Genomic DNA, 15192 nt, shown 5'->3' on the forward strand with positions numbered 1-15192 from the left:
GCCCTTTGCGGCGGCGACAGAAGATGCACGAAGATTCACAGTCCGCGAGCAGAAGGCGTTGGGCGCAATACCGCGGCCGTGCAATCAGCCGCGAGTGGAGCCAGGATGACAAGAATTAGGCATTTGCCCCCGGAAAGCGTGCCAGGCAGCTGTTTCTAGTGGGTCGCAGAGCTTGCGCGAGCTTGCGGGAAGGTTCTGGTTGGTTGCTTGGCGCGTCGAAGGCGCTGGAATTCTGTAGAAACACCACGCTGCCAGGCGATACAAAAACTTCGTCTGCCCGCGCCTTGGGACTGTTTCTCTTTCCACTACACAACACAAACCACACTACACCGCGAAAGCCTCACCTTTATAAGTCACCGACTTGTGAGCATACCACGACCTTTTCTTCCCTTTTGATACCCCACTACACACACATATCGACATCATGGCACCCGCGATTGGTATCGATCTTGGTACTACCTACTCTTGCGTAGGTATCTTCCGAGATGACCGCATTGAGATTATCGCCAACGACCAGGGTAACCGGACAACACCTTCGTAAGTCACCACTTCTTGCCTACAGTCACGACCATTGCTAACATGTCCAAGGTTCGTTGCCTTCACCGACACCGAGCGTCTCATTGGTGACTCCGCAAAGAACCAAGTCGCCATGAACCCTATCAACACCGTCTTCGACGCCAAGCGCCTCATCGGCCGCAAGTTCGCCGACGCTGAGGTCCAGGCCGACATGAAGCACTTCCCCTTCAAGGTCATCGACAAGGGCGGCAAGCCAGTCATCCAGGTCGAGTTCAAGGGCGAGGAGAAGACTTTCACACCCGAGGAGATCTCATCCATGGTCCTGGTCAAGATGAGGGAAACCGCCGAGTCCTACCTCGGTGGCACCGTCAACAACGCTGTCGTCACTGTCCCCGCATACTTCAACGACTCGCAACGTCAGGCTACCAAGGATGCTGGTCTCATTGCCGGCCTCAACGTCCTCCGTATCATCAACGAGCCCACCGCCGCTGCCATCGCCTACGGTCTTGACAAGAAGACCGAGGGTGAGCGCAACGTCCTCATCTTCGACTTGGGTGGTGGTACCTTCGATGTCTCCCTCTTGACCATTGAGGAGGGTATTTTCGAGGTCAAGTCCACTGCCGGAGACACTCACTTGGGTGGTGAGGACTTCGACAACCGTCTTGTGAACCACTTCACAAATGAATTTAAGCGCAAGCACAAGAAGGTAGGCACATTGTATTCCTCAAACCTATTTTCCCATGAACTTCTGCTAACTTTCAGTAGGATCTCACCTCCAACGCTCGTGCTCTCCGCCGTCTCCGAACTGCCTGCGAGCGGGCCAAGCGCACTCTGTCCTCTTCCGCTCAGACCTCCATCGAGATCGACTCTCTTTACGAGGGTATCGACTTCTACACCAGCATCACCCGTGCTCGTTTCGAAGAGCTCTGCCAGGACCTCTTCCGCTCCACCATGGAGCCCGTCGAGCGTGTCCTCCGCGATGCTAAGATCGACAAGTCTTCCGTCCACGAGATCGTCTTGGTCGGTGGATCCACCCGTATCCCCAAGGTCCAGAAGATGGTCTCCGACTTCTTCAACGGCAAGGAGCCCAACAAGTCCATCAACCCCGACGAGGCTGTCGCCTACGGTGCTGCCGTCCAGGCCGCTATCCTGTCTGGTGACACATCTTCCAAGTCCACCTCCGAGATCCTGCTTCTCGACGTCGCGCCGCTCTCCATCGGTATCGAGACTGCTGGTGGTGTCATGACTGCTCTCATCAAGCGCAACACCACTATCCCCACCAAGAAGTCCGAGGTCTTCTCCACTTTCTCCGACAACCAGCCCGGTGTGCTTATCCAGGTCTACGAGGGTGAGCGTGCTCGCACCAAGGACAACAACCTGCTCGGAAAGTTCGAGCTCACCGGTATCCCACCTGCTCCCCGTGGTGTTCCCCAGATCGAGGTCACCTTCGACGTTGACGCCAACGGTATCATCAACGTCTCCGCCCTCGAGAAGGGTACCGGAAAGACCAACAAGATTGTCATCACCAACGACAAGGGCCGTCTGTCCAAGGAGGAGATCGAGCGCATGTTGGCCGAGGCCGAGAAGTACAAGGCTGAGGACGAGGCTGAGGCTGCCCGTATCTCTGCTAAGAACGCTCTCGAGTCCTACGCCTACTCGCTCCGTAACACCCTCAGCGACTCCAAGGTCGACGAGAAGCTCGATGCCGGCGACAAGCAGAAGCTCACCGCCGAGATCGACAAGACCGTCCAGTGGCTCGATGACAACCAGACCGCCACCAAGGACGAGTACGAGTCCCAGCAGAAGGAGCTTGAGGGTGTCGCCAACCCCATCATGATGAAGTTCTACGGAGCCGGTGGCGAGGGTGGCATGCCCGGCGGTATGCCCGGTGGTGGTATGCCCGGCGGCGGTGCCCCTGGTGGCGCTGGCGGCGACGACGGCCCCACTGTTGAGGAGGTCGACTAAGCGGATCGCTCTTCTTGATGCAGTCTGTTCGTCTTCTTTCCCTTGTGCATCTTCAAGCATAGACTTCTTCTTTCTTAGGTGGTAGTTCACGGCGTTTCAACGGCCAACATTGAGCCCATTTCACGGATTTTTTACTGAATGCATCGGATGAATAACGATCAATGATTCGGAGGAAAAGTTGGGTGGTATAGCATGTACTCTAATAGTGGGATTTCCATATCCTGTGTAGAGAGAATTGAGAGAATACTTCAAATACTTTGTGTACCTTTGATTTGTGATGTTGAGGTGTCGATTTGAGATGCCTATGATAATCTGACTCTCGAGCTAGTGGTGGGTGGTGTACCGTCTGAAGGGCTCGCCTTGTTTCAGGAAGAGATCGAACGTCTATTTACAGAAGATGTAAATTATATATGACCCAGACGTCTACATTCGCGTCATGTGGCCACAAACTTTCGATTTTGTACCGATGTAGGCTGCAGGGTGTTGTTTTATTGAACGTGGTGGACCCCTCATACGGTTGTCAGTTAGTGCATACCTTCAGGGTACATACATCTCCGCAAGGTCGTACTGTCGCTAGCCCGCCAGCGTACTTTCGTGACACGAACGCCAGCTCATCTCGAGATCTCATTCAACATAGCCCATCATAAGAAACTGTGACATACAAGGCAGAGTAAAGCTATGAAGGCAAATCGTGACATATACTTGATATAAGCACTACCAACAGAGAACTCCACCCAAGTCTAATAGATACTTGCAGACAGAAACAAAGAAGGAGATCAAGCAAGACATATAAATACATATGCACAGCCGTGATGTACCGCGAGCCCAAACGCCAGTCGTGGGTATATAGTGCAAGACCGTAACGCGAAACCTGATACATCGTGGGATCCTACTCGAGGGAAAGACCTGAACAAGCTACCTACTACAGTTTGAGGCAAGATGTAAAGGAGCTGGACGCCTACATCAGCGTATGTCTCCATTCACTCACTCTTACTCTTGTGTAAACTGCAAGGAACACGTTCAGTTCCCCCCTCCACCTCCACGTCCCCTACCACGTCCCCTCCCATTCCCACTCGCAGTCCGTGACATCGCAACACCACCGCCATGACCGCCAACAGCCAACGAGTCCCTCTCTCCATAACGACCCAGAGGAGTGTTGTTACCAGCATCCGACCACCCCGCCATACTACTCTGTGCACTCATCGGAACACCGCCTAAGCTAGCACCAACCTCGAGATGCGGCGCTGTACTCCTAAGCGCACTCGTCATCTCATGAACAGGTTCCGAGAAGTTCGGTGGCTGAACCTGGTAGTCGCGCGCTTTAACGGGGTTGCAAGCAGCTTGTAGAAGTTTCTCGTTGATGTCATCGTCGGGTGGTGCGTCTCTAAGCATCAACTTCAGGTCTTGTTCGATATCGTGTGCGCCGAGGGGAGGTGGTGGCGGTGCTGAAGCGTTGATCTTCTGGAAGATCTTAGCATCTAGAACAAAGGGCGGGTTATAGATGAACGGAGGTATTTGGCCGCTCACTATAGCCGCCGTGGGGTTCAGAGCTGAGCGTGTGGCGCCGCGGGTCGCGTGTGGGTTCGACGAGTGTTGGCGCATCATGTCGGTTGCGCCTGGTACGTCGTCGGAATCTTGGTCTTGGTCCATGGCGTCGCCGTTCTCGGATGCGTGCTCGCCATTTGCCCCGTTGGTGTTGCCGTTTGTTGTGGCTTCCTGCGGTGCGGCCTCTGTGTTCTTCATCTTGGCAAAGAAGTGCGACGCGGCCATGGTGGCTTGGTTCATGGCCATGTTGAGCTCCTTTTCGCTGAAGAGGCGCTCCAGGGAGTATGCAGACGATTCGAATTGGGCATTGACGGTGCGCGCTTTGGCTTCGCGGAAGGGTGAGCCGATGCCCATCTCGGTGGGGCGACCAGATGGACCTGGCGAATCGTTGTCCTGGTCCTCATACAGCTTGCGCTTTCTCTTGTGTTCGGTAGCAGCAGCCAGCTCCTCCGCGTCGCCAAACTTGTGTCCTGTCCTCCTGGTCTTTCGTGGCGCTTGCGGTCCACCAGGGCTTGCGGGGTGCCCTATGCTAAACTGATTGGGATGGAGGAGCATCGCGTTGCTGTCAGACAGATCCAGTTGCTCCTTCTCTCGCTTCAACCTGTTCGTTCGTTGTTGTATGCTTGCGACCAGTCGTTCGCGGATGGTGGCGGCGAGCAGCTTGTGTTCTTCTTCGGCGATTTGGACTTTGTAGTAGTGTGAGTTTTCGATCTCGTTCTTGGTGTTCTCGTGCTTGTTCTGCGTAATTGGCGGTTAGCGTCTCGTACCAGTGCAGCGGGAAGCCGAGGGACTCACCCAGAGCATGGTCAGGTTGTAGTCGCGCTCTTCCATCGCATCGTTGACGGCGTCGACAAATCGCGAATAGTGTTTTCCACATTGCGCAATGTAGTCGGTACCCGCGCTCGGTGCGGTAGGGACGTTGTTCCCCATTATCTGCGAGACGAGCTCGGCGGCCTCCTCATTGCTATCCTCGAGCGGCTGGTTCGCATACGGGTCCGCCTTCATGATCAAGTTGATGTCGGCTTGAAGCGCGGCGAGCTGGGCTCTGTAATGACTGTCCCGGTTGTCGGAGAAGGTGGCCATCATCTCTGCCAGCTTCTCGGCGAGCATGTTGCGCCTTTTGTCGCGCTTCGAAGGTTGTGGTTGAGGGGATGTCGCAGAATGGCCCAGCGGAAAGTTGTCCGCTGGCGACGGACTGCCATTTCGAACCATGGCGATAGGTGATGCCCTCGAGGGTCTAGGAGGCGTTGATCGTCTAAAGCAGGGTAGTCGCAGCGCTGCGCGTATGCTGGGGTCTGTTTGCTGCGTCGAGAAGAAGTTGGAGTCAGCTCGCTGTATGACGCAAGGACTATGACAGATCACAACTGCGCGTTTGACGAAGCAGTGCGACAGAGGTGCGGACGGCGGGATGTGGTTTGCAAGAGCGAAGGGTCGGCAATCGAGCATCACACACCTGCCAGGGTCAAGCGTTCAGGAACCGCGCTAGGACCAATTCAGATGAACCGAAACAAAACCTACCAAAAAGGCCTGGCTCTGCGCCTCAGAAGCTTGACGTCACGCATACAGACAACATTAATTGAGAGATTATGATCATTTTTCGTAGACAGTTGGGACGATTCAACACGTAAGAGCGCCATTCGATACGACCGGAACGGACCCACTTGAATTATGTTCTGCAATGATCAAATCCTAAAGGAGTGACGTCTTTCTAATACCCTACATCCATACACGTTGTATTCTTTCCATTAGCCTACTCCAATTCGTTGTCCATCTCCGCCTGGTTCATTGTACCCTCTGCAGCCATGAAAGGTCGCCTACCGACACCACCATGCTCAGCCATCGTCCCCATTCTAAGCTCTGAAGCGTCTTGCAAAGTCGTCGCACAGCTCAAGCGTCAGGGTTGCCTCGCCGTGATAGTGTTCAGTGCCTTCGGGCCTGTGATTGCCGACCCAAACAATCTCCGTAAAAGGCAGACCGTCGATGTTGTGGATGCGAAGCTTCTCGTCTTTGAAGGCTAAAGCGTTCGGGTCGTCGCTCGGCGTGTTGCTCATGCTGTACCACAGATCTTCTCCATTCAAAGAGTACTGCAGGTTCAAGATTGGCTTCTCCGAAAAGGCGTCCTGCTTAATGACCTGGATGCTGACGCCAACGCCGTCGAGAGCGGGTATCTGTGCCTCGGACCAATTGTCGCCCGGCTGGATCTTCTTCAGCAGGGTTTTTTCCGTCTGAACGCTTGAGACCCAAACAGGGTAGTGGCACTTGTTGTTGATGATGATGTCGGCCGCGAAAGCGGTATTCGCCATCAGGGCGAGAGTGCTGATAAGGGTTGGAAGGTGCATCTTGGCGATGTAGGTCTCGAGATCAGGTTGGAAGTTGATGAAAGATCTGGTGATAGTGGCTTGGTTGTGATGAAGCTTGAATGAGTTGCTTGAGCTTGCTTCTATACATACCGTTCCTTTGACCCTTTCTTATACATAGTGAGGACGTCTTAAGAAGCCAATTGTACTTCCTTCCGGATCCGTGTACGGTATTGCAGCCAGAACTAGAAGGCGCTGCTTTCTGTGCGATGCTGCGACCCAAACTAAGGTGGCTGTGTCTGATCGCGGATGTGACAGCAGGCCATCTCCTGTGGATGTCTGGATGATCTCATAGATCATGTGGGAAGTAACGTGCCCATCATAGTAGAGTGACCCTTGGAGACTGCAAGGTAGGGTAGAGCCCCGCTTGTCCGGCGTGGCACGGCAGTCAATACTGCCAGGCAATCGTAGTATCACGATGTCGACGCAGGTACAATCGTGCAGATACCCGTACAGGCGGTGAAGAGATTTTGACGGCGAATCGAACAAGAGACGGATAGTAGGAAGATGACAAAACAATTTCGAAGTAATGGTCTCCGGTATGGACGCGTGACCGACGGGAGCTAACCGGTGAGCAGAAGAGGATTGCGCGTCAATAAATGTTGTGGTCACGAGATATCACAAAGCGTGAGACGGGTGTTCCTACGACAATCCTGTCAACTGTCATCATGCGGGTGACTGTACTCGATCAACATTTCCCTGTACAAACACACGATGCTAGCTCTTTGAGAGTGTAGGTGGGTCTTGCAGTACAGCTGAGCTTTAGCGAGCCAATCCATAAGGTACGCCATACTGCGTGGCCGTCGTGGTCACGCGTGGCTATGGTGAAGAGCAAGTTCGTGACATGTTCGCGTTTGTGACATATTGGCTGGTGTGAAGCATGTTTGCGTCGGACGAAGTAAATCTTTTTCAAGATGTGACCGATCTAGTCGGCTCCGTCGACACTGAGAGTGCGGAAGGTCGACAGTAACGTGACATAACGTAGATTGAAGCTTGGAGGTCTGTCGGTTCACCACTGGGTATGGGGAAGGAGGAGAGTTCGAGAGAGCGACTAAGCCGGGCGGTGCCGTGTGCTGCCGAACCTCGGCATAGACGTCAGAGCGCGTATCCTCCACATCCCGCCGCCCGCATCTTAGCCACGGAATTGCTGCCGCCATGTGACAACCACGCTTCTGCTCGTTAGAGTCCTTTTCTCCGCATCTTCAGTACAGTTCGAACTTTTTGGATATCGCCATCCAGCCATGTCGTCTTCTGCCCTTCGCACATCCATGAGAATGGCTTCGCGGCCTCAACAACGGCTGGCCAGCATCCAAAGACAGTTCAGCAGCTCTGCGCCGCAAAGGAAGGAGATCCGCGATGCATACATTATAAGTGCCAGCAGAACGCCAACTGCAGTGGTCAGTAGATCATCGTTCCAAGCCATGTTAGCTGCTAAACATGTCATAGTTCAATGGCAACTTCACAACGGTATCCGCGACCCAACTCGGCGCCACGGCCATCAAGTCCGCCCTCGAAAAGTCAAAAGTTCCGATATCCTCAATCGATGCCGTATACATGGGCAACGTCCTCTCCGGAGGCGTCGGACAAGCACCAGCTCGTCAAGCAGCCATCTTCGCCGGTCTACCCACCAACATCGAAGCCACGACCATCAACAAAGTATGCGCATCCGGTCTGAAAGCAGTCAACATCGCCGCCTCTACAATCGAGCTCGGACAAGCGGAAGCGCAAGTGGCGGGTGGCATGGAAAACATGACAAGAGTACCATACTATCTAAACCGAGCAAGCCAACAACCAGCATTCGGCCACCAGAAGCTGCAAGACGGCCTGATCGCAGACGGACTATGGGATGTCTACAACCAGATCCACATGGGCAACTGTGCGGAGAATACAGCCAAGAAGTACGAAGTCTCAAGGCAGGACCAGGACGACTACGCGATCGAGACATACAAGCGCGCACAGCAGGCATACAAGGACGGACTCTTCAAGGACGAGATTGTACCCGTCACTGTCAAGTCGAAGAAGGGCGAGACCATCATCTCCGAGGACGAGCAGTACAACAAGCTGAAGCTGGACAAGGTTTCCACACTGAAGCCAGCCTTCGAGAAGGGACCAGACGGCTCAGTCACAGCAGCGAACAGCTCACCTCTCAGTGACGGTGCATCGGCACTGATACTAGGAAGCAAGGAAATCGCCCAGAAATACGGCAAGGACAGCCGCGTACTAGCAAAGGTCGTCACCTACGCCGATGCCGCTGTTGGTACGTACCCCCATCCTCCTACCACCACCCACCCTTACTAACACAACCTAGACCCCATCGACTTCCCCATCGCCCCCGCCTCCTGCGTCGAGAAGCTCCTCAAGCAATCCGGTCTCTCAAAGAACGACATCGCCATCTGGGAGTTCAACGAAGCCTTCGCCGCCGTCATCAAGGCCAACGCCAAGATCCTCGGTCTCGGCACCGACAACGTAAACCCAAGGGGAGGTGCTATTGCGCTGGGACACGCACTGGGTAGCTCTGGAAGCAGGATATTGGTTACGCTGCTGCATCAGCTGCAGGTTGGACAATATGGCGCTGCTGTTATCTGTAATGGAGGCGGCGCTGCGTCAGGTATTATTGTGCAAAGAGTCAGCGCGGATCAACTTTAGAGACGTACAAAAAGTATGGTATGTAGATCAAGTTACGAGAATGATAGTGCTGTATACTACCAACGAGTGCTACTCATCCATACCTGCCATTTCCTGGATCAAACCCCCATGCATCTTCTAACCCAAGGATCCTACCGTCCACCCATCCCCAACAGCAACACACTGCTTCCACCTCAAGTTGACGTCGCACAACCCAGCAAAAAAGAAATTCGACGTTGGCCAGACTCGAACTGACGCTCCCTAAGGAATTAGATTTCAAGTCTAACGCGATAACCACTCTTGGAACTCAGAATTAGCAAGCAGTATGTGAAGAGGATAGAGGGTGAGCTTACCCGCCACAACGCCAGGATGATATTTGGTGATTGATGATGTCATCGTGAATTTTATGGTAATTATAGAGATGAAAAAACGAAAGGGAGAGGGATTGAGTATGCTGTGGATGTGGATTGTAGGGGCACAGTGGTCGGTGGGCGGCTGTGTACACGTGTATGATGGGTAGGTGCGCTGTGGAACGTGGGACAATGACGAAAGGTTATGTAGGAAGACGAAAATGGGAATGGGAATAGCGGAATGCGATGTCGGGGTATAGCAAGGGATGTGCGATGTAATTATGATCATTAGATCTATATCTCTGCGTCAACCTTGACTGCAAAAAGCTAAGACACATTTTACCCCCGGTGTACGCCTACATTCCAGAGCCTGAAGGAAACAAAGAATCCCTTCACCAATTGCGATGGAGATCTTGAACAAACAGCAATCCAAAGCCCATCGATCATCTCATACCTGGTTGAGACCCATATCCATATCCGTATCCATATCCATAGCAAAGTCCATATCATCCCAGGGCATCGCATCCGTACCCTCAACAGCCGCCATACTAACACCAGTCGTCGTAACAGGAATAGTAGAGTCAAAGTCCGCGCTGCTCGTTGGGTTCTGAAAATCCTCTGGCAGTTGATCCCACGATGGGAACTGGAAGTCGTCGACAGTAGGCCCACCCGCAGTCAAACCGTCAACCGTGGGCTGTTCGCTAGCGCTGGATGTGAACGGCATCAGATGCGCAGTCGAATCATCGAGCCAGTACCTCCTCTTCGGTAACCCAGCAGTCTTAATCGAGAAGCCGATCTCGCCTTGCTCGCCGAGACAAGTACCGGCTCCTGTGCACGCGAGTTCTGAGATGGGCTCACAGAAACCTAGTAAGTTGTCTGCGCTCGAAGTAGTCGTGATGGGAGCGTACGACGCTGGTGAGGTAGGCGATCCGGTTAGTCCTGGTACGCTGTAGGGTGTTTGGCGACCCGAGGAAAGTTGTCGCGCATGTCCTTGAACGGCGCCTACCGAGCCGGATAGCGCGAATTCGTAAGATAGGGCACGCAAAGGATCGTTCTGCGACATTGAGGTGCAGGCGAAGTTGCTCACGTCGAAGCTTGGATCTAATGCGGAGCCGTAGTTGATGCCGAGGTCTTCGAATATTTCGTGTTCGCCATTGATGTCTATTGGAATGTCAGACACAGTCATGCAGGTATCTAGTGACGGCTTATACATACTCTTTATTGGGGTCTGGCAATTGATGCCGTGTGCTTTCTTGAACAAGTTCAGCCATTCGGGATTATCCGCAGATGTTTGGTTCCATGGATCATCGTCATCGTAGAGGATACGACGTGACTCTGCTTGCAAGACCTCATCGGTCAAGTGTGCGGAACCATGCTTTGCGATGTGCTCTCGTGCGAAACGGCCCAGCTGTAGTGTGAGGATTTCCCAGCAGGTTGCGTTCGGGTTGTCGACGAGGGACTTGGAAGGAGAATAGTCTTTCGGTGTCGTCAGGACGATGGGTCCAATAGTCGAGGGATCACTGCCAGGTTGGTATGCCGCAGACACGTTGTTCGTGCAGTCAATGTCATCAATGTTGGGTAAAAGGTATTCAAGGTCCTTGCTATCAACGGACAGGTTAAGCTGCTGTTGACAAGTCAGCCTATTGTGCGCAGTCCACATGATCGCCACGATGGTACGCACCTTGAGGCTCGCAGTGTTGGATGCTGAGAACGGGAATGGCGATTTGCTTTCGTTGGCGATGAGATAAGGTGGCATCGCGTTCGTGACGTGGATAGCGACATGAGGGTCTAAGCCCCTGCATCCCTTCCAGTTCTTCATGTGTGCGCCGTTGCGGAACTCTTTCGCCAAATGGTCGAGGCGGTCTTGCCACTTGTCAAAGTTTATCCCGCAAAAGCCGCAACGAGATTTGATGTATTGGGCTTCTGACTTCCATGTGTCCATACTGGAGGTCATCTTGCAACCGTGCATGAGTCGTAAGTGTTGTCGAAGATGGTCTTTCCGGTAGAAGGTTCGGGATTCTGGGCCCTTCTCGTAACAGGCAGAGTGGTTGTGCGTGGCCAAATGGTCTTTGCTGGGGTCTAGCTCATCGCAGTATACGCATCGGGGCTTTCCGGTAGCTTTGTCGGCGACAATCTCACCCAGAGGGGCACATAGCCATTTCTCCAGTGACAAGTGAAGACTCTTCTCGTGCCGCGACCTATAATCTGTCAGCTTGGTGTCTCTTCTTACACTTGACATCCGCATAATATCCCAGGTGTAGTAACCGAGCAAGAAGAAGACCACACAACGAGAACGTGGAATAGCGGAAGGACGACGATGCGACCAACCAGGCCATGACTTGATGTTGAAGAAATTTGTCGGCTTCAGAGTGGCCGTTGCATTGCGAGAATATAGGAACAAACTCACCAATCGTATTTGGACTTGAATGTATCAGTGCAGAAAGTGCACTGAAAGATACGTTGCCCTTCGTCGGGACCAGCCTTTGGCGCTCGTGTGGGAATGCGACGACGCCTTCGCCTCTCCTTGGACTTCAAGCTGTTCAACGAGCCGAGGGAGTGACGCGAACCATGCGAGTAGGCTGAGTTGTGAGATCCAAAGGAGCCGGACGACACGTTGGTAGGGCGGGTCTCCAATGAGGAGATAGAGGGTGCTCTGAATACAGAGAAGCTTCCAGTGCTATCATTAGAGATATCCTTGCGATAGCTACTGCTCGAGCTCTCCGTTTGAGGCAGGTCGAAAGTCTCAACAGCGTGCGCGATAGCGTTCATCGGCGCAGGTTCGTTCTCAGGAGGAGAGTGCTTCCATCGTTCGAACGGATCTGTCGAGAGTTAACCGAAACATTCCTGCTGCTGAAGCACCGGCATTTGAGCCATCGTGCTAGTGTCTGGGTCGCAGTTCTTATCCTCTGGACGCCTGTCACCCACACGGAAAGTGATGAACTTTCCGGTGGAGGACGAAGCCAGAGTTTTGTGCGATCTTGTGAAACCAGACTCGGAATACGTACTCATGCTTTCCCAGGTCTTGCCTGCTGGGATGTTGATAGCTCCTGTTGATGGTCGGAGACTTGGCGAAGCGCTTCGCTTGGGTCGAGCCTTCTGCCTTCGCCTTGTGTTCGCCATCCAGTTCGAGATTTGACCGACGGATAGGCCAGTCTCTTGCTTCAGCGTCTCCTTCTCCTCGTCGGTCGGGTATGGATGATCGATATGCATGAGCATCCAGTCTTTGAGCACTTTCACAGCCGCTCGCGGAAAGCGAGCAGCTGCGGCACCCTTCTTAGGACCTTCGTCATCCTCTTTTCCATCTTCGATCGGACCCAGGTGACCTAGCGATCGCATCTGCTTCTTACCAGTGAGACCACCGACATGCCGAATGTCGTTCTCTGCCACGACGTCTAAGGTATCCAGCGCAGTCCTCTGGCGCATACCTGGCATCCGCTCAGGGTTGCTGAAGCTGCATGGTCGAAACAAAGCGTTGCATGGCGAACATCCGGATCTCTTGGAGCCATCGGCGTTGAAGATAAAGCATTCGAGAGATTTCGATCGACAGTACTCGCAAGGCTGAACAGCCTTTTGATAAGTCGGAAGCCAGCTGCTGAAGTTCGTATTGAACTCTGCACTTGCGGGTTGGATACTGTCGGAGTTCTCCAGCTCTCCAGGTTCATCCAGTAAAGAGCTAGTTGGTGTCAGAACCATACACGCAGATCTTGGAAAATTTAAACCGCTATCCTTGCTATTCTGCAAGTGTACAAGTTTGAGGTTGGAGTATATGACCGAATAGGATACACGGGACACTCACTTCTGGGGTAGTACCGTCTCAGATACGCCGAAAGAAGCTTCTTGTGACGCGTTGGGCATGCCTGTTTCTCCGAAATCGACAAAGTCTGCCATATCAAAGGCGGCACTAGGCGTCGCCATGATGGTGGCGCGTGGTCCGGCTTGCAAGATCAATCAATCGTATTGGTTGGTGCCGATGGCTCGTGAGGGGAAAGAGGACAAATGCGCGCCCTCCGTACAGATTTGACAATAAGGCGCAAGATGTCGTTGCGGAAGTATGGTTGCTAAGTATGACTGCTGGCTTGGACTCATCTTTAGGACCATGCCCAAGAAAGCACTGCACACTTTCTACAGACGCTAAACCGTATTCTGAAGGATGTCGAGTTGAAGGGCGCAGTCCGTGCGCGTGCAGGATACAGATTAGCCAGTCTTGAGCGGCCTAGTCATCCGATAGAGAACACATTCGTACCGCTGAGTCATTAGCATGACATCGCGGTGTTGGACACTCGATGCGGAGGCTGGAGGTGAACAATTGATCAGGACGTATGTACAACTTGATGGAAGTCGACGTCATTTCAGAGTCTCCTACACAGTTTTGCGAGGATGTGAGACGTTGCGACAATCCAACAATACAAAGACGCGAATATTACCGGGCTATTGAACCCCAGCAAAGCTGAAGCTGACATACCCCACATCGGTTCTGCGCGATGCACGAACATGGCGGAAGTCATCCTCTAGCTCTTGTGGCAGGTTTGCCATTGGTCGTCGAGGATCTAGAAGATAGCAGACCGTTTGGGCGCACTGCATGTTGGAATGGGGTGCCGCTCCAGGCTCGGAAGACTTTGCGGAGGATGCGAAATCGGCAACCGCAGCCGTCACGTATCGAAATATGCACGCCATGCAGCAAGCGGTCAACTGGCACAGTTCATCGGGGGTTTGCGAAGGTCGGCGAAAATTTGAACGTCGGGACCGAAGGATTGGCGGCTGCTCGGGAGGACTTGACCCGTCCAGTACGCGGAGGCTGTCGTCTTAAATAGGGCCCAGGTGGTAGAACGTGATAATAGTTGTGAACTGACGTCCACAGAAGCGCATGGAGCTTCTCGTTGTTCTCACGGATGAAAGAAGCTAGCTTTGGCAAGAGTGACGCGTGACGTCACGAAGCCTGCCGTGTTGGGGAGGCACCTACAGAACATAACAACAGCACATCTGCCAGGCGTAGTGGTCGACAAACGTATCGAAGTCGCTCTTTTTCTCTGAAGCTGTACATGACTTCTGAAGAATTCATCTCGCTCACTCAAAGCACGGGTATTCCACGCACAGGTTTCTCCATACCCTAGGTCACTCAGCCTACCTTGCGCCCGAAGAAGTCCATCCGATACGGAGCATCAACCGCCCACATACATCGAAACGAGCTGAGATTAGAAATGACGGTGAGTGACATCGCTTGATGCTTAACAACTCAAGCAAATCGCGAATAGCGGATACATGACGCCCTGAAGCACCTAACCATTCGTCTCACGTTGCTTTTCAGGTGCCACAATGATGCATATCACTCACATATCACGTCTCTGATAGCTTTGGATACGGAGCACACTTGCGCTGGTCCTGATCGGAGAGCATCGAGGGGTCGGACAAGGCTGGAAGCGAAGGCGGGGTAACCTGATGCGAAGATCGAGTACTGACATGTGCCACGCAGACTTACTCACGATCAAGACTGTCCTCCATCACCATAAGACGGTGAAGCATAGTAGTCGACATGTGCCTAGCTTCCGATGGGCTCCTCGGACTCTGGACTGTTATATGTAGACAGCCTTGGCATAGCGCCAGGTTGGGTGTCGAGCGGACCTTAGCGATTCTGCCAACTCATAACGCATCCGCACGTCTGTCCAATACATCAATCCGCCCATAAGCTGCCCGAAGCTAGCCAGTCCCCGTCACTGGCATCCACATTGCTCGTCATGTAACATGTCACTTGTCACCGCCTGTGCCTGATTACCCAAGCGCGAGCATCCGCCTAGGGCTTGTTTTAAACCGACGATACTCCATACCGCAGCCTCACT

At 53.2% G+C, this 15192-nt stretch overlaps 5 protein-coding genes across 5 annotated transcripts; 2 read left to right on the forward strand and 3 right to left on the reverse strand.

The window, feature by feature from the left end:
* Positions 1–424: 424 nt before the first annotated feature.
* Positions 425–2481, forward strand: J4E86_007122 (uncharacterized protein; the record flags this gene model as incomplete). Its single annotated transcript, XM_051447644.1, has 3 exons — positions 425–537; positions 589–1222; positions 1282–2481. 3 exons carry the CDS (start codon positions 425–427, stop codon positions 2479–2481), a joined length of 1947 nt encoding a protein of 648 aa, XP_051301242.1.
* A 1020-nt stretch (positions 2482–3501) lies between these two features.
* On the reverse strand, positions 3502–5238 carry J4E86_007123 (uncharacterized protein; the record flags this gene model as incomplete). The annotated part of the gene is made up of 2 exons (XM_051447645.1): positions 3502–4764; positions 4822–5238. The coding sequence occupies 2 exons, from the start codon at positions 5236–5238 to the stop codon at positions 3502–3504; spliced, it is 1680 nt and encodes a 559-aa protein (XP_051301243.1).
* A 638-nt stretch (positions 5239–5876) lies between these two features.
* Positions 5877–6502, reverse strand: J4E86_007124 (uncharacterized protein; the record flags this gene model as incomplete). Its single annotated transcript, XM_051447646.1, has 2 exons — positions 5877–6411; positions 6477–6502. The coding sequence occupies 2 exons, from the start codon at positions 6500–6502 to the stop codon at positions 5877–5879; spliced, it is 561 nt and encodes a 186-aa protein (XP_051301244.1).
* A 1155-nt stretch (positions 6503–7657) lies between these two features.
* On the forward strand, positions 7658–9029 carry J4E86_007125 (uncharacterized protein; the record flags this gene model as incomplete). The annotated part of the gene is made up of 3 exons (XM_051447647.1): positions 7658–7780; positions 7830–8640; positions 8692–9029. 3 exons carry the CDS (start codon positions 7658–7660, stop codon positions 9027–9029), a joined length of 1272 nt encoding a protein of 423 aa, XP_051301245.1.
* Positions 9030–9806: 777 nt separating this feature from the next.
* J4E86_007126 (uncharacterized protein) lies at positions 9807–13273 on the reverse strand (the record flags this gene model as incomplete). The annotated part of the gene is made up of 6 exons (XM_051447648.1): positions 9807–10519; positions 10574–10982; positions 11040–11556; positions 11766–12177; positions 12364–13031; positions 13155–13273. The coding sequence occupies 6 exons, from the start codon at positions 13271–13273 to the stop codon at positions 9807–9809; spliced, it is 2838 nt and encodes a 945-aa protein (XP_051301246.1).
* Positions 13274–15192: the final 1919 nt, after the last annotated feature.

The sequence above is a fragment of the Alternaria arbusti genome (assembly GCF_024043155.1).
Source record: "Alternaria arbusti strain BMP 1465 chromosome Unknown scaffold_9, whole genome shotgun sequence".
In the NCBI taxonomy this organism is placed as follows: Eukaryota; Fungi; Ascomycota; class Dothideomycetes; order Pleosporales; family Pleosporaceae; genus Alternaria; species Alternaria arbusti.